Genomic DNA, 27,329 nt, shown 5'->3' with positions numbered 1-27,329 from the left:
GTGAAGTACCTGATAGCAAAGCATACCTTTAAATGGGCACCATATGTATATCCCAACTTGCCTCTAGAGAGGAACCCTCTCATTTGTGGATGTCAGTTTGGCCATCTTCAAAAAGAGATTGTTGGTATTATCGCATGGTCACTATAGTTCTCAGCAAGCTTAGCTAAATGAACAGAAGAATTGGAGTCCTTCTTGTGTACTGTTGGGTGGTGTGAGGGTCACTGACAATCTCAAGCAAATCCAATGGACCCTTTCAACCTTTTCTTTTACACCATTTCAGCCTTCATTTTCAAAGGCTTTTAGCGTGCTGGGCTTCAAATGACCTAAATAACAAACAGCCTCTGGGAAGGTCAATCTTGACCATCTTCTGGTTTTTCACAAACCACCGTCAGACAAGCCAGCTGCACTCATCAATTGAGGAAATAAAGAAATAAACCCAGAAAGATAAATATTCACTAGCACTTTTTCAAGGTCCTCAAAAAACAAGAAGAAGAAAACACCATGTTTACTCACCTTGAACAGAAAAAATTTTGAATTTTACAGTTACTGCCTTTGCCTTCCGAAACAGAAGACAGACTGAATGACTAAGTACATCAGACAGATTCTCCTTATAATCTACTTTTCTCCCACAACGTAAGCATATAACAAGTCCATTTCTAGAGCTAACATCACTTGGGCTACCAAAACTCACCTATAACAAAATACCACCAGTCAACAGGGGTGACACCTGTTTTTACAAAGTAGGAGGTGGAATTGCTTTGAACCCCCGGAAAACAGACCTGGTATCAAAGTGCTGCTAACACAGTACAGAAACACTGGAAACCAGTAAAGAAGTTACAGAAGTAGCTCACATTATGAATAACATGAAATAGGTAGTGGGAGTATTCCATTCATGTAAATGGGTCATTACATACAGGGCTACCACCTATCCCAAGGCTATTTGAACCATTCTGAACGTTCTTCATCTTGCAGTCAATTGCTTGCAAGAAGCAAAACTCCCCATTTATCATGTAGGTTGTCAGCAGAGATTTGTCCTTAACCAATTACACCATGATGCTTCATTACCACAACGTTGCTGGTAATCAGAGGGGGAGTGTGCTCTTTATTCAAGCTCAATATTTGAAAGGTGGTGACCCACGTTGCACAAAATAAGCATGGAAAACCATTTTTGTAGCAATAAAAAGGAAAATAAAAATCAGGGCAAGGTTTTGCTACAAAAAGCCATCTTATTTGCTTAAAAGAAACAACCAACAAACAGGATGAAGGCACCACTAAAATCCACTACATATGAGTAGGAAATTCAGTTCAGGAGTTGCCTGTGACCAATGTAAGTAGTTAATTAGAGCTGAGGAAATATTTTATCATGAAAAGGCTTCTAGCCAAATTTATTCTGATAGTGGAATATGTGAAAAACAGATTGCTGGTTATATTTACTATCTGAACATACAAAAAATTGTGAATATTGTGTTTGTATTCTGTGGATTGAATGCAGTGAATATTTCATAATGTTTACCAAATGTGCATATAGGGTGAAGAAGATCATAATACACAGAAGTAGAGCTGGCCAGAAACAGCAGGAGAGGAGAAAATATTTCCAGAAAAAATAATAAATAACAAAACAAGACTTCTGCCAAAATTCTGAAAACACATCTGAAAGATGTCAGTATTTTCTACAATAAGGATGTGTTCCCCAGAACTAACACTGCAACAGGTGCTGTTAAGAAGTTTCATGGAAATATGCCCATTTTCTGTGCTAAATATAATTTTGATCTATCTAATGTTTAAGTTACTCAACATAAGGCTTTGCATGCTACTGACCGTGAATTTCAAGGACTTGAGATGTGACGGAGAGGGAATATTGGATTGAAGTACTTCCTCTCCATTCATGACTCACATGAATTATAATTAACTAGATAAGATTTATTTTTTTTATTTGAACTTTTCTGAAAAAATAATGGACAAGAAAGGAAATTCTCTAAAAATAAAAAATTAAAAAGATCAAAGAAAGGCTTCCTTAAGTAAGGTCAGACATGTATACACCTATCAAATACCACACAGCTGCTGAAAATAAGCCAAGCAGATTAAGTCCCTGCCAAGGACTCAAAACAGACTCTTCAACAAGAGAGTAAAAAAGATTTATCTGGAAGAGGCTGGAGTAAAGCTAACAGAGAAAGAAGAGTTTAGGGGAAAAAATACAAAAGCCAAAGAAACCTTTTTTCTCAGAGTGGAGGTGGCTAGGAATCTTGCCCACTCTCTCTGGACCTACAGGAGAAATAGCAGTCTCTTCAGTAGACTTTTTGATTACTCTGTACATGTATTTCTCCTTCCCCCCTCCCCGCCTCATCTTTAATGTCCATCACATTAGAAATGCTACTCATGCACAAATCTGACAGTCATATCCCTGGACTGGAACTAAAAACTGAGCACTGTCACAACTTAGACCTCCTTCATGTTCCGTGGGACTAATTTTGTCTCGGTGCGTTGTCTACAGCCTGAACTTCTCGGCTTCTTGTTGACAATCTGGAGACAGCCAAAAAGCCTAGGGTCACTTCCCAAGGATGGACACAGTAATGTTAAGAACCGCACACCACTACTCTATAAAACCAGCATTCCTGTCAATGGAGGAAAATGACAAGAAAACATGAGTGGAAAGTTCCAATATCCCAGACACTATTCATTTCAGAAAAAAAAAAAAAAAAAAAAAAGAATCAGTGCTTCTGAAATAAAACTTTTACAAGCATTTCTGGCTCCCTGATATGTTCAATGTTTGTCTGTTTCTTTCGGTTCAACCTGGAGTGAAAACAGACTTGCAAAGAAAAAAATACTTCTTGCATGATGGGAATCCCCTTGAAATTTCTGGCCAGCTCTCTTTTGGATACCTTTTCACCCTATTGTGTTCACCCATGAATCATCCTCTCCAAGACGTATCACATCCATTACAAAAGCTTTGAAGTCTAATACTTGTTACTTGCAACTAAATGAGCACATGGGCTCACTGCTCACATTCGGCAAGCACTGATGTAAATTGATTGTTTAAATGTCCATTGATGGCAAATTCAGAGGGATGCCAGTCCAGTCATAACCAATTCTTACTGCTGTTCAAGTGAATGTTTGTGAACAGTTTTTCCCTGTATTTGCTCAGCTCTATTCAATGAAACATGCTTGACTGCCTACAACACAAGGGATTTCTTGCAGTATGCTCGCTGAACTCGCAATTGGAGGAACAAACCTGAGCTGGATTTGCTCAGAACAAAAGTCATGTTTGTTGTTAATCGTCCCAAACAGGGAAACCTACTGATGTGCTGGATGGAGGGGCAGGAGGATACAGGTTCATAATCACCATGGATGTATGCTGGGTTTCAGGGATAGACAGGGTTAAACCAAGCATGCCTTAGTGAAGGAGTACCAAGCAGTGAAGCCAGGCTGGTCCTGCGCAGCCATACAGCTTCAGAAACAGACATCAGCATGCAGTTACCTGAGGTTTCTTCACCTTAATGATCCAGGTGGGAGGCACAATGACAGCAGCGTGAGCCCCCAGGGAACATGGCTCCTCAATGTGATGTAGCATGAAACAGGTGACTTTGTTATGAAACTGGAAGAGAGGAAAAGAGTAGAGTCAATAAGAAGGCCAAGAAAGACAAAGGGGAAGCATGGAGAGGAAGAGGAGGGCGCTGGTACAAAAACTGGAGCAAGGTTCCCAACTCCACCATCTGCAAGTCCTTCAAAACATGGTGTTTTAGGAACATACAACCAAAGATCATCTTCCCTAGCCATGCCTTCATGGAGAGAGTGAGGGGAGAAATCAAACCACCACAAAAAAACCACAACACCTAAAAAACCAATCACTCCTACTTAAACACAAACTACAGATTGAAGACCACAACCTAGTTGCTGCAGCTCTATGTATTAAGAGCTTTTTGTCTGTCTGAGCCAGCAGCAGCAGGGCATTGATGGGAGTTAGCCAGTGACTATGTTGTGCAGCAAGACTCTTCCAGAGGACTCGTGTCAGCTATGTGAAGTTATGGCATCTTTGAGCAAAAGGAACAGAAATGGCAAAACTGGGGGTGATTTACAGGGAGGGAACCCTGAGAGACAGAAAAAATGAAATTGTTCATAGGGGGGCCACTCAGTGAAGCTGCTACCAGTCTCCCTGAGTATTGTTCACTTACCGCCAGCTTGCACCAGGAACAACTGATGGCTACAATCTCTTTACTATGGAAGGAGAATTTCTGCTGAAAGCCCTAGAATAAGCAGGAAACAAGGATTAAATTCCTCCTGACTACAAGAAAATGTACACCTTTAACTCTTGCCAGGCAACTGTGTTAGGCTAAATAATTTCATTGAGGTCAGATACTTCTGTTTAGCCTCAAACCTGTTAGACACCAAACAGATTTTTGGGGGATAAAACAATGACAGGATTCACAGAGAAGGTTCTTCAACCAGGGAATTTTCACATACACTTTTAAAAACACTTCTCCAAAATTTTATGCTTTTTCTTACATTTTGTAGTTAAAAAAATAAATAAATAGACAAGGAATGCATATTTTAATGGATTTCTACAGGCCTGCCAGATTCAGATTTTCTGATGAACAAAACATTCTCATTGCAGTCTTGTTTGCTCTCAATATAAACAAGAATTGGAATTTTTTTTTTAGTGGAATGAACTACAATGTCTGTGTGGAAATGTTCTGATTGGGAAATTAAGTTTATTGTTTTATTGAGTTGACGCAGATCAAAATCTTTTTAGTAAGTTCCAAAAAAAGCAAGATCATCTGATTCAGACCAAACAGATAAAAGTAAATATTTCTTTATAGTTTTAAAGAGAAAAAAGCCCACCATTACCAACAAATAGGAGATTTTTTTTTTTTCTCCCATAGAAGAGTTTCATTTTGTAGAATGCAATTTCAGCACACATATAGCTTTGCTGTAAATTCTAAGGCTGAAAAAGGCCATTGGGTCATATACACCCTTCTTGCATATAACACAGGAAATATATGGTAAGTTACAGCCTAAAAATTTGTGTTCAGTTAAAGTTTATTTTAGCCAGAGAAAGAATTGATGTGGATTGATGACTGCAGAGAGGCACAGTCCAGAACTTCATTAAACAGTTTGCCATAGTCACCTTCACTGATTAGATTTCAAATTTGCAGTCACATGGATCCTTTATTCATTGGCTTCTATTAAGTCTCTCTACTACATTAAGTAGACCATCACCACCCAAAATTTTCTAATTCAGTCTCTCTACCAAGTAGTGAATTTGTAAGCCAGTTTTCTTTTCAACAAGCTGAGTTTTACCTAAATTTCCTACATGATGGGCAATGGCTAAGACCAAATACAAAGAATTATAATCTGATTTAGTAACATCTAATAGGACATTGCTTCACTGCTTCTATAATTAAGGTCCTTCTTATCCTAGCTGCTGTGGAAAGAAACAGCATGATGGACACCTTCAGGAAAAATTCACCTATTAGTGCTCAGTGCAGTGACAATATCAAGCACACCAATAAGGAGAATTAAATGAGCAATCAAAAGTTCATCCAGAGACACACTGGTCTTGTTCAAGTGAGGGATTGAACTACAATCTGTACATACATGGTAGCTGAGGACAACCCTATCAATACTCTGAAGAGAAGGAGGCTCTCCCTGACTGCCCATCATGCAGAAGCGCACATTGCAGCTACTTCCTTGGGTGTCTCCAGCACGTATTCAAACCATCTTGCCAGATGGACTACACCACCAACTAAGGCTTACTCCTAAAGAAGCCTGGGTCACTTCTGCCTAGTTTTGTTTTTTTTCAGTCCTTCCCCCAATGCCTCAGGTTTTACATTCAGAAAAATTCAAGGAGCAGATTCTTCATAATGATGGAGACTTGGCATCTTCAGGTTTAGTAATGGAGTATGGTCAAATGGATTCACAAAGACAAGCTGGCCAGATGCTTCTGGCTGAGCAGGTGTAGTCTGACATTCAGTGTGGGCACAAGAATAACAAGAGTGACAGTATGTATGACACAAGTGCTGGAACAAAGGTCTGAGACTGGACAAAACACTCTATTCTCATTCACTTATACTAGTACTTCTTAATGTTTCTGAAAAATCTTACTCTTTCTTCTCCCAAAGTATATAAAAGAAAATTATTTCAGCCCCTCATGGCATGAAATGCTTGGTTTTGTTCTGCTCTGTAACAAGCAGGGGAGAAATTCTTCTTTCCCCAAACCTCCACTAATAGAACCTAAAATTCAGTATACTAATTCCACAGCCCATCAGTGGTGTATTTTAAATATATGGACTGGGCAGCTTGCCTGGTTCTGGATAGACCGTTTTTCACCTATTCAGTAAGCCATTTGGCTTTTAGGGAGTCGTTAGAGAAAAATTATACAGCAATAAAAACATATTAATGATAAGTAGCAACAGAACACCACTTCTCTTCCTCAAACTGCTTTAGAAATCTGAGCTAACTCTTTCTAATGATACGTGTTTGATGTATGAAAGCAATTATTTGAAAGCTAGCTTTAAAATAAAGGAACTGATGAAATAAAGTGATGTACTGCAGGTCACAATGCGATTTGATGGGGACTATCAGGTTGAAACACTGGAGCCGTCCATGTTCCACCAGAAATAATCTCTTCTGCCTTCTCTCAATGAGAAGAAAAACTAATATTCAGCTATCTTTTTCCTTAGTCATGCAAGGAGGTCTTCTGCACAAATTTAGACATTTTAGGATAGAAAATTAATTTCACATTTGTGAGAATATTTGCCTAACAGTATCTGGTTAGCCCTAATTCACTGGCACTCAACTCCTGCACAACACATGAAATCCCATGCTGTGAGCTGCTCCTGTGGAAATAAACAGTTGTGCACACCAGAGGAAATATATTTGGAGAAAAAGAGCACCTGAATCCACAGTTTGTGTTGGTGATTTCAATCTGTCTAAACAATTGAGATCTAAGCCCACATTGATGTAGAGACACACACAAACAGAGCACATCACTATTACAACTCCAACGCATTTTGGTTATATTCTCAAACCTATTTATCATTAAAGAGTATTTTCACATCAGTGTTAGCACTACTAATAATTTATTTTTTGCACCTATTTTCTTATTATATTTATTCCCTTTCTAATGCTCTCAGAGACATTCCAATGCATTATTACTGTAGGAGAGCCACATATTAATACAACTCAAATACAGACAGCAACAGAAGCACTTGGATGATGATCTCTGCTAAAATAACAAGGAACTAGAATTTCTTTTCAACTAGAAATTTCAATCCTACCATTGCATGCAGGGAAAACATACTGCTCTTCATCAACCCACAGGCCTTTAAAGGGATCAATAACAGAAAGAGATTGACACTGTAGCTGCACACTGTTTGTGTATAGTGGACACACTGTTTTGGACACCAGAGAAAGTAAAAACTAAACAAAATTACTGTTTAGCATGATGGTCCAGAGGCGTTCTCAGTCTCAGAAAATCTCTAAACCACTGGTAACTGGAGGTATATGAAGAAAGGATCACTCTGTATTCATCCTTAAGCTTCTATCACTGCACAGAGTCATGGACTGGATGCTGGGCCACACAGTCTGAACATCACAGAATCACAGAATGTTAGAGATTGGAAGGGACCTCAAAAGATCATCTAGTCCAATCCCCCTGCTGGAGCAGGAACACCTAGATCAGATCACACAGGAATGCATCCAGGCGGGCTTTGAATGTCTCCAGAGAAGGAGACTCCACAACCTCTCTGGGCAGCCTGTTCCAGTGCTCTGTCACCCTCACCATGAAGAAGTCTTTTCTCATATTCAAGTGGAACCTCCTATGTTCCAGCTTGAACCCATTGCCCCTTGTCCTATCACTGGATGTCACAGAGAAGAGCCTGGCTCCATCCTCCTGACACTCACCCTTTACATATTTATAAACATTAATTAGGTCACCCCTCAGTCTCCTCTTTTCCAGGCTAAAGAGACCCAGCTCCCTCAGCCTTTCCTCATAAGGGAGATGCTCCATTCCCTTCATCATCTTTGTGGCTCTGCGCTGGACTCTCTCTAGCAGTTCCCTGTCCCTCTTGAACTGAGGGGCCCAGAACTGGACACAATATTCCAGATGCGGTCTCACCAGGGCAGAGTAGAGGGGGAGGAGAACCTCTCTCGACCTACTGACCACATCCCTTCTGATACACCCCAGGATGCCACTGGCCTTCTTGGCCACGAGGGCACAGTGCTGGCTCATATATTACGTGAAGAAAAAAAAAAAAAAAGAAAAAAAAATCAAAATTTCTCTGATGATCCCAGGTAACAAATAACTAATAACAGTGAAAAGCTACAAAACTCTTTTTTTTCCCCAGCCTGCAAGAGAAAGAAATGAGTTCTTCAGCATCATGAATGGTATAGAATGTGGTTTGGGAACATCTATTTGCCCTCTCTTCTTACACAAGAGCTATGAAACATTGGGGGAAAAAACTGGTGATAAGTTTGAAACAATCAAAATGTGGTTCACCTCACAGCATATAGTTAAGTTGGTGAATTCCTTGCTGAAGCATGTGTAAATGCTACAAGTTTACAGGAACTCAAGGGGCAACTAGACAAGATCACAGGAGAGAAAGTTATACGCTGTTAAATACAAAGGCATCATTCCTGGAAATTCATAAGACAGAAATTTTATGAGGTCAGAAGACTGTTTTAGGGATGCATTACTAAATACCCGCCCCATTTTATACTTTTCCATCATTGTTGTGTACTGGGCTCAATGATACTTTGTCTTAAGAGATACGGCCATCCTTCTATTACAGTCTCCAGTTCCAAAAAATAAAAGGGGAATCATCACAGCAAGTAGACAGAAATTGATCATTTTGTTCCACTGCACTCAGTGAGATTTTGAACAAGACCTTCCAGACTCCTTTCCCTGCCACTGATTTCTGGATATGGTACTTTTGCAGTACAGGAGTGAAAACACCCCTGGGAAGGAGAAGAGAACTAAAGCCTAGAGGAGACCCTATAAGATGTATCTGCACTAGCAAGTAAGGTGTTACAGTGGGAGCACAGTCTCTGTTGGTACTGAGGACACTATACACAAGGATTTTCAGAGAATTTTACTTTGGACAAGCTGTAGTCTGGTCCTGTGGACTGAGTGTCCATTAACACCTGCAGAGTGTTAGAACAGCTTATTTCAAGTAAGTTCAATCTAAAAGGAATTCAGTTCATTTGCTGCAAGAGTGCTCCATGTGTGAACTGTGGAAAGTGACGGCAATCAGAAAAATTCCTTTTGAACTGCGTTTCTAATCTAAGGTGAAACACTGACATAGATACCCCTGTTCTCCAGCTCTCAGGAAGTCTCAGCCATGGCACAGAAGGCACACAAAATATAAAGCCACAAAGCCAGGCTAAGGATGTTGAGGAGCATAAATTATTTTCCACTGGCTTATGACACAAAGCATGAAATGGGTATATCCTAAACGTTCATTTCTACTTCCTTTACTTGAACTATTATTAATGATCATTAAAATATTTAACCATCCAATTCCAGCCATGGGATAGGACTAATATCACACAGAGATCTACCAGAATCTTTAGGTATTCCATGAATCATACTTTCTTTTATTGCTTTAAATTTACTGCCATTCCATTTCAATTATAGTTCACTTTTTCTTGCATGACAAGACAATATAAAAGATGGTCCTCAATCAGAGGTATAGGAAATGTAAAAGCAGAGCACAAGACAAAGTATTTTGCTGTGATAGGAGACTGCTTGGCCAATAAATACAACGAGATTTTTTTTCTTATTATAATTTTCCCTAATCTTTTCTGTTTCTTTACAAAGAGCAACACTACTACAATACACCCATGTTAGTCTTAACAAAATATTTCCTATTCAAGGGGAAAGCTGTGATTTCCTCTGAACTTCTCCGTATCAGTCAGGGCTGACAGGAATTTTAGGACGGACTGGTCACGTTGCCCACGTGAAGGTACCCAGCACAGGTTTTGATATGATAGGCAATATGTACTCCCATCGCAAATTCAACTCCAAATGCCTCTAGGGGAGATCCAGACCAAAATGGCAAAGGAGGAAGGCACTATCACTGCAAAGTCATACCATAAGAATGCTGCATGCAGAGCACCTTGCTGAACTGTTCTCATGCTGCTTGCTATAAAAGGGCATCACATTTTCATTGCATGCCTTGCTGCAGCTCGTAGCTGGTGACCTACACCAGTATGCAGATACAAATCTGATTTTACTCTGACTCAAGTGCTGTGCCACGGAGACAAGACACAGTCTTTCTTACTAGTTGATGGTAAGAGGAAAGCAAAAGTATAATATAGTGCTAGAGAAAGGAAAATATACCCTTGTGTTAATTTAATTTTATAAGTATCTCTCAACAGATTTCAGGGGTTCATAATATTTCAGAAGACAGGTCTTCAGTAGCTAAGGTAGTTCTTACTCCTTTTTATAGCTTTTTAGAAATAAACTTTTACAACCTATGCAGCAGAGGAAATGGGAAACAGTCATACAAATCTTACAGTCTGCCAGAGCAGCAAGAAAGCAATAGCCTTTCTTTTTCCAGAAGCCTGAAAAAATAGGCCGTCACCATTTTGGCACAGAGCACAGCACTATAAGAACGCCACCTTGGCACAGGGTTAGTTTAACAGAGAGAAAAGCTCAAAGCCTTCCTCCTCCTCATTTTCATCAGCCGGAGCAGCACAATGTCCCAGGACATGCCATGTGCTCATTCCTTCAGATGCAGCTGCCTTTTCTCTTCCCACATGTGAATCAGTGCTGCTACCACCCAATATATCACGCTTGTCATCAGCCCTTAAGAGAGGCCAAGTGCTTAGGATAGAAAAATTTCAGTGACTAGAAGGACCTGCTGGCTACCCTGAATTCATAAGTGCCCAGTGTTGTACTTGTGCTGCTCTGGAAATCTTACCTTTCCACACTGCTTACATTTCCCCTCCTGCCTCCGCCTGTGCACCCAGTGGTGTCGGACAAAGTTCTGCAAAAGAACAAAAAATGTTATAGGAAGCAATGACAGCTTGCACTCAAAGGTACCGTCTGTGTGAATTTGATCTAGAGATATTAAAGGTCCTTTCAGCCAATGCAGTCATTTCTGGAGCAAAATGCAGCAGTCCCCACAGGAAACCCCAGACACAACCAAAGCTGCAGGAGGAATAAGAATGAGATTGTGTTCTTCATCCATGTTGAAAAGTGGCCAGAACTACTCTCTTAGCACTCCTCTACAAAAAGAAGAAAGTTCATTACATGATGCAGAGACAACAAACACCTGAATACAGAGCACAGAAGTGCCCAAACGCTGCCGTGTTCAGGCACAACGCGGGGCACTGCTCTGTTCTGCTTGGAAACACAGCCTTATAACCCAAAAAAATCACAAGTCAATGGAGGAGAAGGGGAGGAGGTGAGGAAGGAGCAGTCATTGAAGCAGTCTTTTCTTCCTGTTTGGACTACCTACAACCTGGGTGGCAGCAAGAGGTGGGCAAGAGACAGGAGGGTGAGCAGAACTGCTGCCCCTCTTTCTGTGCAGGCAAGGGGGCTAGAAGGGCTCTGCCTATGCCATGCTGTTATATGCCAGCAAACACTGAACCATCAGTGTGGCACGGAATTGAGCTACCTCTGCTAAGAGCAAGCTGGCCACCAAACCAACTATAAAAGTTAAGAAGTGGGGTTTTTCCCCGTTTTTTATTTAAAAAAAAAAAAAAACCTCTAATGTGTAAAGTAAGTTTCAACTATTTTGGCCAGGATGCCTTTTTTTATTTAAACAGTGGCTTCTTACAATGTAGGACAGATATAAATATAGCAATAAGAACAATAAATGTCCAAAACCTTCAAAGGAGTTGAACTCATACCGTAGCTGGTCACACATCATAAGGGTTTTGAATGTTTGATTTTTTTATTTTTTTTTAACTAACAAAAATCTTAGGACACTAGAGATACTTCTAGAAAAAAAAAAAGGTAGAAGAGGTAAGTGGAAGGAGAGGGAGTAGACAAAATAAAAAATACTTGTTCAAAGGTCAGGAAGAAAAAAAACAAATGCTACCCACCAAAAAAAAAAAAAAAAAAAGACAGAATAGCAGAATGAATGGGAAAAGAGACAACAGGAAGACAAAATGGTTTCTCTCAGTGTAAGTAATGGAGTCCTTCAGCTAGAATTCATTTTACATTTATTCTGGGGAGGAGAACATGTCCCATGGGAAACCAGTACTCTGTCTAAGACTCCTCTGAATCTAAAAGCACTGCTGTAGCTCTACACCTGGTGAATCACCACACAAATAAAATGAAAAACAATCATCATTTGTCCATTACTTACTTCTCTTGGAGATCTGGAGCCTCCTTCTCGGAAAGTCGGTTTGCAGCGAAAATTAATCTAGCATTAAAATAAAGCTGTTAGAACTGAAAGTGAGCTGAAAGATAATTTATTCCAATATGTTGATCTAGGCCAGACTCCCGAAACATTTATTATCTATTAAAATATTAGCTTCACTAGCTGAACAAAGTAACTTATCTGAATGCCAGAAAATCTATTTTCATATGCCACAATAATTTTCCTTGCTACATCTCTACACAATCCTCATCTTCACTAATGCTATTTTTGCCTGCTCAGTTCAACTATTTAAACTGTCTCCCCCTTACCTAGAAGGAAACTGCTTCATCTGTTTTGGGTTTGTCTTTTTTTTTTTTTTTTTTTTTTTTTTTAAGATAATTTACAACCAAAGTGGAACTTTAACTGAGGTCTTAATAGGAGCTGTAAATCTAACTCTGTAAAACATTCTCACACATCCCAGCTTTAAGTCAATAAAATCTGTGGAGAAATCTTTCTTCACATGAAGAACTGTGCAAATTACCCTAAATGTCTACCTTTTGCTCAGATCAGGCTGCTTTCATCCACCTCCTCAATCACAAACCATTTGGGGAGCATTACACTGCCTCGTGCAGTGGTGTTGCCTTCTTCAGATGGGAGAGGAAAGATAAAAAGAGGACAACAGGAGCTTCCATGAACAGAAAACATTTTTAGGAAGGTGAAGAGAGGGAGTCCTATGAGAAAAGCCCAAAATCTTTTGAGAAAAAATATCAACAGAAATAAGAGCAGGTGGCATGTAAAGAGGAAAAAAAAATATACTGAAGAAAATAGAAGCATGTGAAAAGGCCACACAATATGTGAGGTAAGGATGCACTAAATGAGATGGATTCAAGATTAAGTTGACTAGCCTTCAAATAATAAAATGTTTAAAGATACTTCTGTCATGAAGGCAGAAGGATCGAGTTTCCCTAAATTTAAATACAATCCTTCCCATATAAATAAGTTCTTCCTTCATTTAATAATGGCTTTCTAAATAATAGCTTAAGGGACAGGGAGAGAGGAAAAAAAAGATTTAAAAGTGGATAAAATACTTGTTACTTAAGAAGAAATAAAAGCCATAGCAATATTAGTCTTCCTCCATCGCTCTTCACCTGGAATTGCAATTCACTGTTTCACCACTGTGTTGTGGCAGGCTAGAAAGACCCCCAGCCTGTATTTCTTTCACTTACAACTTACATCCTTGCAGAGAGGGACAACCAGAAGATCTATGTACCAGTTTTAAACTCCACAGGGTTTGAGAGAGATGCAGACCTTGTAACAACCCGCTGTCAAGAAGTGAATTTCGTTGTCTCCAGAACGGCCTAAACAAGCTCAACAGAATGAGTGTTATCTAAATGCTCATTTGCTCTGCCTGGCAATGCCACAGCTCACTGGGCTATGGAGTCAGCACTGCTGCTGATGTAGAAAGTCATGAAAAATTCACTGGTATCATTTTGTCCTGAAAGCGTGTGCTAATGCTAATTTCACCGTGGGTAAAAGCATCGGGGGTGGAAATGGTACCTCTCCAACTTGGTATTATGGCAATCACTGTAACATTTGTCAACACCAGTCCAAATACTTGGAAAGGAAAAACTCTTTCCAAAGGGTTGCTGCTGTAAATTTGTTATGCATCAATTTCTTTTATGGAGAACAACATTGTAAAACATATAGAAGTGAAAATGAAGCTCTAATGAAATGAATGGGGAAATTCCCAATCATATTTCTTTTACACATATCCCACCAAGGAAGAAAAACAGTGGGGGAAAATTTCTTTAACACATTAACAGTTAGGCATAATGAAAAAGAATCACTGATGTGAAGAGAACTCAGTGGTAGATATTCTGTAGGTGCTTGGAGGTAAGGAAGGCTCCTTGAAGGAACTGAGAAACAGGACAGATGTTCACAGAAATAATGGTTCTATAAAGGACAGGTGTGATATTTTCCATTTTAAAAACAAGAACTTAATTTCTGAGGTTTTGAGGCCAAAACAGTATAGTCTAGTAAACACAGTGAAAAATGCTCACAGCAGCATCTTATGCTGCATTGCTCATAATAAATATAGCTGTCATAAGATGAATTATGATGGGTTTAGTTGAGGAATTTTGAAAGGCCAATTTTGTGCATGAAAGGATACTGCATTTTCTAGCTTCAATTTTCAGTCTAGAAGTAGAGGGAAATTATTTTTAGTCACAAAAAATATGAAAGCATTCTGTGTTTTTTTGTTTTCAGGGGGCTTTTTTTAATAGTTTACAAGTTTGAAGAAATATATTTTTAAAATAAGCTGGAATTTTAAATCAACTTTTTAACAAATATATTGTCAAAGCAGCTATGAAAACCTACTTTGGTATATAGTGTTTTCCAGACTGAAACCTCAGTAAAAGAATTAAATGAGTGTTGTCGTCTGCATTAGGCTCCAGAAGATGGCAATGTCTTACCTTCTCCAACTGCTCCATGCACGCATTGTGGACCACAATCTTGCAGGCTGCACACTTCCTCCGCAGAGCAGATTTCTGCAAAAGAAAAGGAAGATGCATGTCCATGGAAGTGCGCTATCTCCAGGAGGAAAAAATTAACTGTGAAATAGAAGATGTTTTGCTCTTTATGCAACAGATATTTTTTCCCCTCTATTGTTGCTCTCAACTGTTCTGTATATTGAAAAAAGCTCTGAAGCTCTTCCAGTTAAGATTTGGACTTTCTGAAAAAGACAGAGCCACAGTGCTCCAGCTGGTGAACTATAAGTAAAAAGGTTCTCTTTAGGTAGCAGATAAGGCTGCTAACAGTGCAGATCATCACTCTAAAAGCGAGCAGCCTATGAAGATGATAAGCAGAGACAGTGAAAAGAGGAGAAAAAACATACATGCAAATCGGAGAACTCAAAGCAGTTTGGAAGAGTAGGTCATTTCATTCCTATCATATGATATTTAATTTCATGGGCCTGACCACTGCCTTGCAGAAAAACACTTGAGTACTTGGGTCATTTAGCACAGAATTATAATCTTCTCACACAATGTTCTTAAATGTTTATGAAATATTACAACAGGGACAAAATTCTCAACTTAATTATGCTGGTTAGTTTTATTAATTTCAGTAGGGCTTTTAAAATAATTTCCATTGAATCCCCTGGGCTAAAGCATATCAAAGGCAAGAGAATGCATCCAGGAGAAAGAGAGAATATATTTACTTTTTTTTTTTCTTGCATATACTCAATTTAATAAACCAGAAGGAATTATTTTTCATAGAAGTTTAACTTACAGACTTGTGCTTGAGGGACAGAAAATTTATAAACACACGATAAATTGAGATTTATTTGCTTCAGATTTTTACATTCAATTTATCAATGTTCATTTAAATATCTAATAAATAATTTCTTTAGAATTTTCAATATATTGTAAACTCAAGAAGAAACAGGGAGCCCAGCTTTGACTCACATTACAGAATAATTATTATAATTTTACTGTCTCATAACTATGAGTCTCATAATTATCTAGATACACCCTAACTGTACGTGCTCACACGTATGTGGAACATTGTTCTAATGTTTCACTGGAAGAATCACGTCATTGTATAATAGACTAAGATTTCATGTGATTTGTGACTTGTTAAGTTTACAGTTTTTGTCTCTGTTTTTACCTAGAGTGAGACAACATAAAGGAATCAATCCCTAAGATTAAAAACTGCAAAAAAGCAAAACAAGGTAAGACCTTATGAGCAGCTATTTTTTTAATATCTTGTTTTTTAAGTTGTTCTCCTGAGTTTTGAATGCTGATGACATTGCAACAAAAAAAGTTACAACCCGAGGCTAGTAAAAATTCCATCTTTTCCCCTACTTCTAACTTCTTTGATTTATCATGAAATGTCAACTCCATATTCCCGAGATTATAAATTAATGTTCTGTATAGGCTAACATTTTATGATGTCTGTGCAGCTACAGCTTAATTATTTCTCACCACTACTCCACTGAAAATGTTTGATCTTAAATAGTCTACATGTAAAAGAGCTAAGTCAAAGGAAGACCAGGACAGGCATAGAAAGATGCAGTGTCTTCAAAAGAATGAAACTGGAAAAGTATTAGCTTTTTCACAGGCCAGGTTAAACCAACCACAACTAATGTTAACTGGATTTCCATTTCCATTTCTAGTCCTTAAGGTAATGAAAGTCCCATACATTATACATGTTATAAACATAGATATCGCTTTCCCCAAAGGGAACCAATACACTAGTACCTGAAAGTGAAGTAGAAGAATCTCAGGTCAAGCAAAGGCCAGGCAATTATAGAATTGAGTAAGTTTAAACTCTACTGTAGGCTTATTAGCTGGAAAAGCTTGTCACCACGTAAAATGTCTCCCAGCATTCCCAGATAATAGTGTAAGTCAGTGGGGTCTAATTCACCAGCTTACTGCAAACAGTGCTTCCAACTCCTAGAGAGATACACCTCTAAAGTGAAGACACAGCCTTGCAAATTGAATGCAACACATTACTAAATTCCCATGCTATTTTCAATGAGCTAAATCAGAAGGAAGTATTTACTCAGTTTCAGAATGGCAAACTTTGAACATAAGAACAGTTGTACTGGGTCAGACAAAAGGTCCACACAGCCAAACAAATCCTGTCTCCAGCTTTTGCCAGAACCCAGTGCCTCAGGACCAATATAAGTGCAATGGCACTTCCCTTGATTATTACCCCACAATCAGCAGTCTGTTACTGTTGAATGTGCATCAGCAGTCTTTGTAAACAGGCACACAGTTCCCTGGCCTCGCCTTAACGTTATATGCCAAAAAGTAACAATTTACTTGAGAAGTTATGGAGGATGAAAGGTAAATTAGAGATATGAAAAGCACTAGTGTTCTGGATCAAAGCACCCCAAAAAGTGGAGGTGACTGGTGAATCAAAATGCTTCAATTTGGATCAAATCATTTGTGGAGTTTTTTGTTTGTTTGTTTTTTAATAAAAGCAAAAAAAGATGGCATCACAGAATTATAGGCACTATCCACAGATAACACCCCAGAGAAGAGGGACTCCCCTTACACTTTGCAGTCTGAAGGCCAGGACACTCCCTTGAGTGCTGATTGAAAGCAGGGGCTTGACTGCAGGACCTCCACTCTCTCACCAAGCTTCCTAAATATCAGGGTAAGAGGGGGTTTTTTTAATCTCTTCTGCTGAAGCAGTTGAACTGAAGTACTAGGTAAGTGAAGAGTTGCTGAAGCAGACTGGAAGTATAACAGTGACTCCATAGTCAAAGAATAGAGACACATGAGTTAGAGATCAAACCAATGAAACTTTTTCATACACAGCAGAAAACTTCAACAGAGAAGGCAAACCTCGAATATTCTCCAACAGGAGAGGACACACATGTGAATTATGAGTGCACTCATTCTGGTGAGTGCACTCAAGAGCTTGGAAAATTCAGTTCAGATCCTTGCAGTGATTAAAATTACAAAAAAATTCATTAGACCCCACTCTCTTTCAGACACCCCAGCAAGTGATATATGTGTGTATATAAACAAATTAGGCTACCTTCTTTGAACATTTCTGAATATTTCAGTGTTCTAACCTTTTTTTTTCCTTACCATGTTAATAAAGCTACCCACTACATTCATACTCATTGTGTAAATAATCCGGGTCACCCGAAATTGTTTGAGGCTTTTTTTCCAAGTAATAAAGTATTTAACCAGCAGCCATCTGTCCCTTTTGCATCCTGGAACACAAGCACCACCAACGGCAGTAAGCAATTCAAACTTCCAAGCTTCTGAGTATCAGCCTAAAGTCAGGCTTGTTATCTCGGAAAGAGAGAAGGAAATCTGAAAATAACTCACTGAGAATTTGACTTGGCAGCTTTCCTCCCCCAGGTAGCAGAGATCCCCTGAAACATTTGTCTCCAGCCACAGATGCTCTCCATTCACAGCATTTTCCTAAGAAAAGATGATTGTTAATCTGGTTTATGAAATTCAGACATGTGAGTAGAAGGGGGGAAAAAGATCCAATTTTCACACCAATTCAGGAAAAAGAAGAAAAAAAACCAACAATTATACAACCATGTGTTCTTTGTTCTTCTACAATACAAAAGCTATAACAGTATCACACTGGCTGTCCGCCCCTGCTTGATAGAATGAATAATGTCACCAATCAGAATCAAAGTATTTTACCGAACTCTACCCATAAACTTTGTCCATGTTCTTCCCACATACTGCCTAGTTTAACTGGGACTCCACATATCATAAGCATGAGATGTATACAGAATTCTAAAAAAAACAGAAAATCAAGAGAGATGAAACAAAAACACAATTACTGAACTTTCAATTGGAGAAACCCAAATATTTGAGAACCAGACCCAGAAATGCAAAACAACACTGTAGCTTTAGGATGAAAAGACAGTTCAGATAAGCAAAAATGCTTTCTTTAAAATGGCTGGATCAACACTATATGTTTATGGAAACATCCACAAAACATTAAGTGGCCAGGAGAGATCAGACGTTAATTTTATACCTGAAAGAATGATATACAGCTGAGAACACGCTCAAAAAAATGTACCTAGTACACTGACAGTTAGTAGGGATTAACAGGACAACATCTGATTTTTCTTAGATAGCTTTATTTGACTAAATCTATGCCTTAATTCTATGAAAAATACCTGGTCTGAGGAAATTTGGCTGTAGAAAGATTACAGTTTTCACTTGACCATAATCCTGGCTCAACTAAAAAGCTTAAGAAGTCTACTGTACACTATTTAAGTAAAGTGAATAAATAGGCTTTCTGTACAGCCAGAATTAGAGGATGATGGAAAACGCTTTGACAGTCTGACATTTGGTTCCCACACTGCAGAAGTCACAGATGATGACGCTTACCAAACAGATGGCGTCCGACAGCAGGATGCTCCGAAATAGCCATCTTAGTTAAAATAATTTATTTAAAATACCACTGACAGTTTCAAAGTGTTGAAATGTAAAAGCTTCTCTTGCCATGTTGATTTCCTAGGTAATGCAGAGAAGCAGAAGGGTCAAAATCCTTTGCCTTCTGGAGTACAAGTGCATTCGCAATAGCCAAGACCTATCCAAGTCTGTGTGTGGTGGCTACCACAATTACGGTGCTCGCTTCAAATAAACCAAGAGGACAGGAATAACATTGGGGTTTTTTATGGTGAGAGGTCTACCTGACCACAGGCCTTCTAACTTCATCAGAAATGTTTTCATTCATGTCAGACTCAGTATTATCCCTCAGCACAAGGGGCTGGATGAGAATGAGACTTGGATTCCAGCCCACTGCCACTGCACCCTGATCAGTGCCATCTTCATTCAGGGACACACTGTTCTATACCTCCATTTCTTCTCATCCTTTTGTCTGTCTGTCCACCTGAATTGTAGATTCTCTGAGACACAGATTTTCCTAAACTGTACAGTTCAGTGCATAATAGTTTAGGTAAGGCTTTTCAGCACTTTTATAATGCAAAATAGCTGTAAAAGACTTGAACTAGCTTAAGAAATTCTTCAAGCCTTACTCAGAGAGTGAATCATTCAGATTCCCTTCAAGTTTATCCTTATATTAAAGCAATTTTCTTTGACACGAACTATATCAGTTTTACAGCACTTCATAGAAACCTAGTCACATCATACTAACAAAATTAGTGTGTCCACAGTATTGCCCAACATATTAACTTCCTGTCTAGTTTATAAGGAGCCAGACAAAAGGACCAAAGCAGGAGAACACGAGCTCATCAAAGAGTGTTTGACATCAGCACGTTCTCTGATGATGAAACAGTGCAAACTCAACACATTATAACCCAGAGCTAAACTTTATAGATTATAAAAGATTTTTAGAAAGGATCAACTATGAAAGCTAAGTAAGAAAGCACACAGCTCCTGGGACATAACTTTTAATGAGGAATCAAAATTAAATTTAAAAAGTAGATTAAACACTCCTTCATTCAGACCATGTCCACATAACTTGCCATCCAGTATTTCTAAAGATAAAGTGGCCTATTTCCATAACCTACTTTAGACCGATTGAGTGTTCTCTGTTTTTCCAGAGTGTATCATAGATTCACATGTCTGACTTTACATCACAGTGTAAGTAGTTTACAAGGATGACCTTTGCAGTTCATGCTAAGATAAAGAGTTCTGACAAGACTAGATAATAAAAATGGGTATAACCTGAACTGGTATAAGTGGCACACCTCCAGAAACCTACTGCCACAAACAATTTCACAGAACTGTGTGTGAAAATTCACAATTCCAATTCAAGCGAAGTGACATTTGAGAAATCTTATTTCATCCTGAGTCAGAGCAAAGAGCTGAGATTTCCCAAGACGAAATGCCCCCCCTCAAAAAGCTTTGCCTGTCGATTACTTTTTCTCAAGATCAAACAGAATTATTTGAACTTCACTGTTTTAAATTTTACTGGGCACTGTCATTTATATGATGAGACATTCTGTTGCCGCTTATGAAAATCAAGATGATACAGTCAAAGGAAAATGCTTTGACCTTTTCCAAGACAAATTTTTCATTCAATTCTAACAGGAAATTTTGTCAAAAATCAATACATTTCTATGAAGAATTTTGACTTCAGCAAATCAGTATTTTTTACTTCAGAATTTACAGGCAGTATTCCACAATGTGCTGGACAAAAGGGTACTCCATCTACCAACACATAAGCTGACAGAGGTCACTGGGACCACCTCTAGTATGACCTCCTGTTTAACACAAAATTAAAACACGGTAAAGGCTACGTCACCACTTGTATATTTCAACACAAATATTTTTCCACAAGAGTTTTGAGTTCAGCAACCTTTTCATAAATAATTTGCCAGTTTGGTTTAATTTGCACTTGGTGCCTTTATGTTGGCTTTAGGAGCAAATGGCTACTAAAGAGGCAGTCGTCCTCTTTCTGTCCCTGACCCCTTAGACCCTAGTCTCATGCTCTAGCCCTTTTCCTCGTGCCAAATCTAGTGTCTGTGAAGTGACACATGAATCAGTCCAACTGATAGAAAAAAAAAGATACCTTTTATGTATCAAAACAGCTAGACAAAATGACTCACCCTGTGACCCACATAACTGCTGTATCTGACAGAAGGAACAGTGGGTTAAAGGTGGGTTCAGTGGGACCGATGCTTTTGGTACCAACTCACTGTTAGAGCAGCTTAGCTGATCTGTCAAATCATGCTTTCAGGCTGACGTGCTTTACTTTGACTTGCTCTGTAGAAAAGTGATCCTGCCCATCATTGTGGATAAACCAGCAATGACTGTGGCCTAATAAAAGTTAAAAAGATGATTGGGAACTCAGTTTCTTTGCCTGGCCTCGCAGCCCTTGCAAGCATGTGAACTCGGTGTCCTGTCAAGAGAAAAAGCCCCTGCTCACTGAAGTGGAGACAGCAGAGCTTTCCTGGCAGGTGCAGCCTGCCTCAAAGGGGCACATGAACTCAATACGCTCTCCCAGATGGAGACCTCCCATTTGGTTGCTCCTGATCCATTACCACCTTAATAGCGAACAAAAATAATTTCAGTATAGCAAGCATTCCTTGCATACAAAACAAAAACTACACACAATTCCTCCTTAAGTGAACAACAAATAGGAATTCAAGGACTAGGATTTTGGGAACAATGTAATTAATTACATGTACACGATCATAACTTGCTTTGCGTATTTCACTAATTCAAGCAGATTTCTTCTCTTAAGCACCTCAGCATGGTTAAATGACAGAGCAAGTGTTACCATTCTTCAAAGCCCTTAAGTATCTTCATACTTCACTGTTCTTAAAGCTGCAGTCAACATGGCTTCAAAAGCAATGCAGATAAACCTGGGCAATTTAATTTGCCATGTCAAGCAGACATAGATATTCAGCCAAACAAATACACCAGTCAGCCAGACTTGATAGTTCAAAGGAGTTGTAACTCCAATTGTAACAGGAGAAATGGAGCTCTCCTCCACTCTTGCCTTGACTGGCTGTATTGGGTTTGCAGGGCAATGTTTTGGTAGTGGGGCAGCTACAGGGGCAGCTTCATTGAGAAGCTGCTAGAGACTTCCCCTACATCCCACAGAGCCAATGCCAGCGAGCTCAAGGATGGCCCTGCCGCTGGCCAAGTCCGAGCCCATCAGTGACAGTGCTAGTGCCTCTGGGATAACACAGTTAAGAAGGAGGGGAAAAAACAGCAAACAACTGCACAATTATAGCTGGAGAGAGAAGTGAGAGAAATGTGAAAGAAATGTGAGAGAAACAACTACGCAAACATCAAGGTCAGTGAGGAAGGAGGGGCAGGAGGTGCTCCAGGGCCTGGAGTAGAGATTCCCCTGGAACCCTTGGTGCAGCCCACAGTGAGGCAGCTGTGCCCCTGCAGCCATGGAAGGTAATGGTGGAGCAGATCTCCACCTGCAGCCCCTGGAGGATTCCATATCAGAGCAAGTGGATGCCCAAAGGACACTGTGAGCCCCATGGGAAGCCCACGCTGGAGCAAGATCCTGGCAAGACCTGTGGACCGATGAAGAGAGGGGCCCACGCTGGAGCAGGACTTGTGAACCCATGGAGGACCCATACTGGAGCAGTCTGTGCCTGAAGGACTGCACCCCATGGAAGGGACCCATGCTAGAGCAGTTAATAAAGAACTGCAGCCTGTGGGAGGGAGAAATTTGTGGAGGACTGTCTCCCATGGGAGGGACCCCACGCTGGAGCAGGGGAAGAGTGTGAGGAGCCCTCCCCTGAGGAGGAAGGAGTAGCAGATACATGTGATGGACTGACCACAACCCCCACTCCCCATCCCCCTGTGTTGCTGAGGGGGGAGGAGGTAGAGAAAATCAGGAGTAAAGATTAGCCTGAGAAGAAGCAAGGGGTGCTGGGAAGGTGTTTTTAAGATTTGGTTTTATTTCTCATTATCCTACTCTGATTGGTAACACATTAAACTAATTTCCCCAAATTGAGGGGGAGTGATAGAGCAGCTTTGATGGGCACCTGGCAGCCAGACAGGGTCAACTCCCTATACTGGTGTTCTGCAAAAAATTATGTAAGACAGATTTCTAAAATAAGCCATTAAGAAATTTTTCCCTTTGTTAACATTTCAGTGAGAGAGAGGAATCTTCTTACAAATATACATTTGGATGACAAACTTATGATTAGGGTAAAATTAGTGCTCAATTTAAATTGAATTAAACATATTTGTAAGCAAAAGTTATTAGCTTTAGCCCTTTTCTTCATGAGGTCACTATCCAGCAGAAACAACTTTGTTTGGATGTTTTTTTCACAAATGTCTCTCTCTCGTGTTTGGCCTTTTCTAGAGTTTGTAATGCTCATGTTGCAAAAAAATAGCAATGTCCCAAATGTTTTTCTGTTGATATATATTCTCAGTTTTAACTCCACCTTTAGCACATTTTAACTTGGGAATATTCTTCATGTAGAAGTCACCTTTTCTTTAATTATTACCAGTATAATACATGGACATAAAACAAAACAAAACATCATGGAGATATGGTACTACATCATTACTTCAAGAAACTTAGAGATATGTAAGCTCCAACTTTCAGAACTATTTTGGGGTGTTTAACTTTTGGGTTTAGGTTCATCACATTCTCTATCTTTTTCTGCCATTGTCCTTTCCCCCACCATGCTTTCCAACATCCCTGCATCAGTTGCCCATTCCTGTGTTCTCTGCTGACCTTTCGAGATTGTTGTTGCCATCATCCAAAAGATATCTCTACACAGAAGCAACATAACAATGTTTGTCCTCACAGAGGAGCAATGTCCAGATGCTATCAACTGAGATGACTATTCCCTATGTTCTCATGAACCATTATTTTGGCTGACAACAGCTTAACTTCAGTCCTTTCGGCAGCAATGGGAAAAAACACCTATTTTCAAGAAGGGCACCTTCAGTAGTACCACTGCATCCTCTATACAGCTGAAAAAAAAAAAAAATAGAGGTGGTCACCAATAAGACAGACCTCTTTTTTCTCTTTAGATCTCTCTGGAAAGGACATTAGTTCTCTAACCTTGATGAAAAAGAAACAGTAAAGCAGGACTACTGATCCTGAAACACATTGCTTCAAGTGCCATCTGCACACAAAATTTTAGCAATTTTTAAGTATGCATGCAGCTTGCACTCCTCACTACTTATTTAAGTTGAACTAAAGCTCCAAGCACCTCTACATGTTTTTATGTGACTAATGGGACACCCATACCCCAGGGTTCTTGCTTCTGATGTGAGCACCCAAGAATGTACATCTCTTTTCAACTGAACTGAGTTCCCAATTACAAAATAGTCTGGTAGACACTCTAATGGATGGGAAATATCCTTCAGTGTAAAAATTAGTATAGCTTTTAGGAAATTATGATACAGAAGCCAAACCATTCACATGGGAAAGATACATATATCTAGATGGGAAATATTTTATCATATATAGAACAAGTATTAGTGTATTAACACACATGTTAATTATCTAATGTGTAGTATATCACTAGGCACTTATAAACATGTACTGTCCATGAAAGTAAGCAGAGAGCACTGCTGACTAATGCTAAAGACACAGAATATAATGCAACAGATTCATTGCAAAGTCATATTCACTGATTATAAACAATCCTCACAGGCCACCTCACTATCTAGCCCATATTCCATCAGTCTACCACGATGTTACGGAAGATAGCATCAAAAGCCTTGTAAGTCAACATAACAGCCGTTGCTTTCCCCTCATCTACCAAGCCAGTCATCTCATTATGGAAGGCTGTCAGGTTGGTCAGGCATGATCTCCCCTCTATAAATCCATGCTGAGTACTCTCAATCACTTTTTTATCCTTAATGTTTCTGGAAATGGCTTCCAGAAGGATTCACTCCATCACCTTCCAGGAATCAAAGTGAGGCAAATCAATGAGTACTTCTGTGGATCTTCTTCCTTCTTGAAGATAGGATTGACATTTGCTTTGTTGCAGTCCTCAGGAACCTCCTTTGATCATCATGACCTTTCAAAGACAACAGGCTGGCCTTGCAATGAAATCAGCACACATCTCATCAGGTTCCATGGGCTTCTGTATGTTCAGTTTGTTTAAATGTTTCATAACCTGGTCATCCCCTACAAAAAGTAAGTCTTCCTTGCTTCAGCCACTGGTGTCAGGGGCCTTCAGGAATCCCAGGCAATGGAATAGACCCTTTCAACCAACTAATTTGACAGAAGCATGTAAAAGTAAAACCTACAAAAGTAGTATCACATATTGTCAAATAGCAGTTTTCAACTTCAATTCAAATGCACAGTTCTCTGCTCTTAAGATCTATAAATTTTTTTGTGTCTTTAATACATATAATTTATAGTACAAGGTTATAATATTTCCCTTCTGAAGAACATTCATCTTACACACAGAAAACTCTGTATGTTCACAGAACACAAAGCACAGATCAGTCTCAAGTTTTTTCATTAAACTTCAAGAATGGAAGTTAGGTGTCTTCAAATGACTCTTAACAGACATAACTAGTGTTCTAAGGCTTGTAGGCATGGACCATAAATGCCTACTAATGAGAAGGCAAGAAACGGGTATCAACAGACATACACATGATAGACAAATAAAATAATGAGATAATTTTGTCCAGTGGAAAGCTCAACACACTAATATCTTAGGTGGCTGTCAAGATGTTTGTAGGCAACAAAGAAAGCAAGAACTAGAAGGCAGTACTTCAAAGGAAATTACAGGATGGACTTTGCACAAAAGCTTGTTATTTTCCTTGTGAGCAAATGGCAGTGTGAAAATATACAGAGACCTAGATCCACAATGATACACAGGCATTGTATGAGGTGGCTCAGTCCATACTTAGTTGAGAATCTGGGCTAGAGCTGCTTACTTTACCACTTGACTTGTGGGAGTGATGCCCTAAATGGGGGAGGGTGGAAGAAGAGGCTACGCATAAACATATCACAGGGACGGGGAGTTAATATTTACGGCTCCTTTTTGGTAAAGTATATTCTGCATTGCCATCTGGCTATAACCACCTGTATTCTGTATGGCCCTGCTGTGAAATGATAGCATTAAATTGGACAACTCAAATTAGATGTAGCCAATGTGATGAAACTGGGCCTTTGTACGCATGCAAGAGAAAAGAAAGCTCAGGGATGATAGGCAGTAACAACAACAATAAGAAAACAATACCATTTCTTATGTGAAGGGTTTTAAGAGACATCAGAATCATCGGCTCCGTTTTACAGCTAGAGGCCAATGTATTGAGTGGCAAAACAATTCATCTGAGCTCACTCAGAAGGTGGCAACGCAGGGAATGGAAATCCCACTCCCTGAATCAGTGTCCTGTTCACAAGATCATCTGATAACGGTAAATCACCTGCAAAGAGTTACCAGAAATGGAGACTATAGCCAAGGGAATTCTATCCAATTATTACTGTGAAGATAACAAGGAGGAAACATTTTCTACTGCAAAGTCAAGTGACAATTTATGTTCACATCACTTAGACTTTGGAAAGCTCTCCCAACATGAGTCCTTGGAGAATAATCCTCAGAAATACTGAAGAGCAGGATGATATAGATGGGGATGCAACATGCACCGATTAATGCTGCCTTCCAGTGATTAAATACAAAGACATCTTGTCTGTCTCTGATACATCTTAATTCAAATATCTTTTCACTCTACCAAATACACCTCTAGAATTAAACATCAGTATTTAAAACTTAACTTTAATTGACCTTCATTACCCACTGTAAACTTTGGTCCATTTCAGCTTCTTGACACCTCCAAAATCACCTCCCTATTGCCTCTTTTACTTATGCTGCACCTCAGATTTGAGAAACGCCTTTCACCCCCACATTCACCAGTTACTACAGCTGGCCAGTTCAGGGTCCTCCCAGCCACAGCTGCCTTCCACTCACTACCCTGCACCTTACCCCACATGCCATGGGGTTGCCTCCCTTCTCCAATGAAGTGTGACGTAAAGCAGAAATACTGATCGAAGAGGTTGGAACAGATGATAAATTGAACTGATCAAAAATCTAAACCATAAGCCAGGAAGTAAAGT

At 39.4% G+C, this 27,329-nt stretch overlaps 1 protein-coding gene across 1 annotated transcript in view; it reads right to left on the bottom strand.

Moving 5' to 3' along the window:
* LOC104468248 (diacylglycerol kinase iota-like) overlaps positions 1-27,329 on the bottom strand; it is a gene marked incomplete at its 5' end in the record, with an annotated part of 36,578 nt that overhangs the window by 7,505 nt on the left and 1,744 nt on the right. Inside the window, 6 exons of the mRNA XM_010082305.1 lie at positions 3,476-3,592; positions 4,170-4,241; positions 10,920-10,985; positions 12,315-12,371; positions 14,780-14,854; positions 18,158-18,253. Of these exons, the coding sequence (XP_010080607.1) occupies positions 3,476-3,592; positions 4,170-4,241; positions 10,920-10,985; positions 12,315-12,371; positions 14,780-14,854; positions 18,158-18,253 (483 nt within the window). The remainder of the gene's footprint in view (positions 1-3,475; positions 3,593-4,169; positions 4,242-10,919; positions 10,986-12,314; positions 12,372-14,779; positions 14,855-18,157; positions 18,254-27,329) is intronic.

The sequence above is a fragment of the Pterocles gutturalis genome, unplaced genomic scaffold (assembly GCF_000699245.1).
Source record: "Pterocles gutturalis isolate BGI_N339 unplaced genomic scaffold, ASM69924v1 scaffold24249, whole genome shotgun sequence".
NCBI classification, from domain to species: domain Eukaryota; kingdom Metazoa; phylum Chordata; class Aves; order Pterocliformes; family Pteroclidae; genus Pterocles; species Pterocles gutturalis.
Note: the sequence above shows the minus strand (reverse complement) of the source record. Positions and strands in the feature narration are given on the sequence as shown.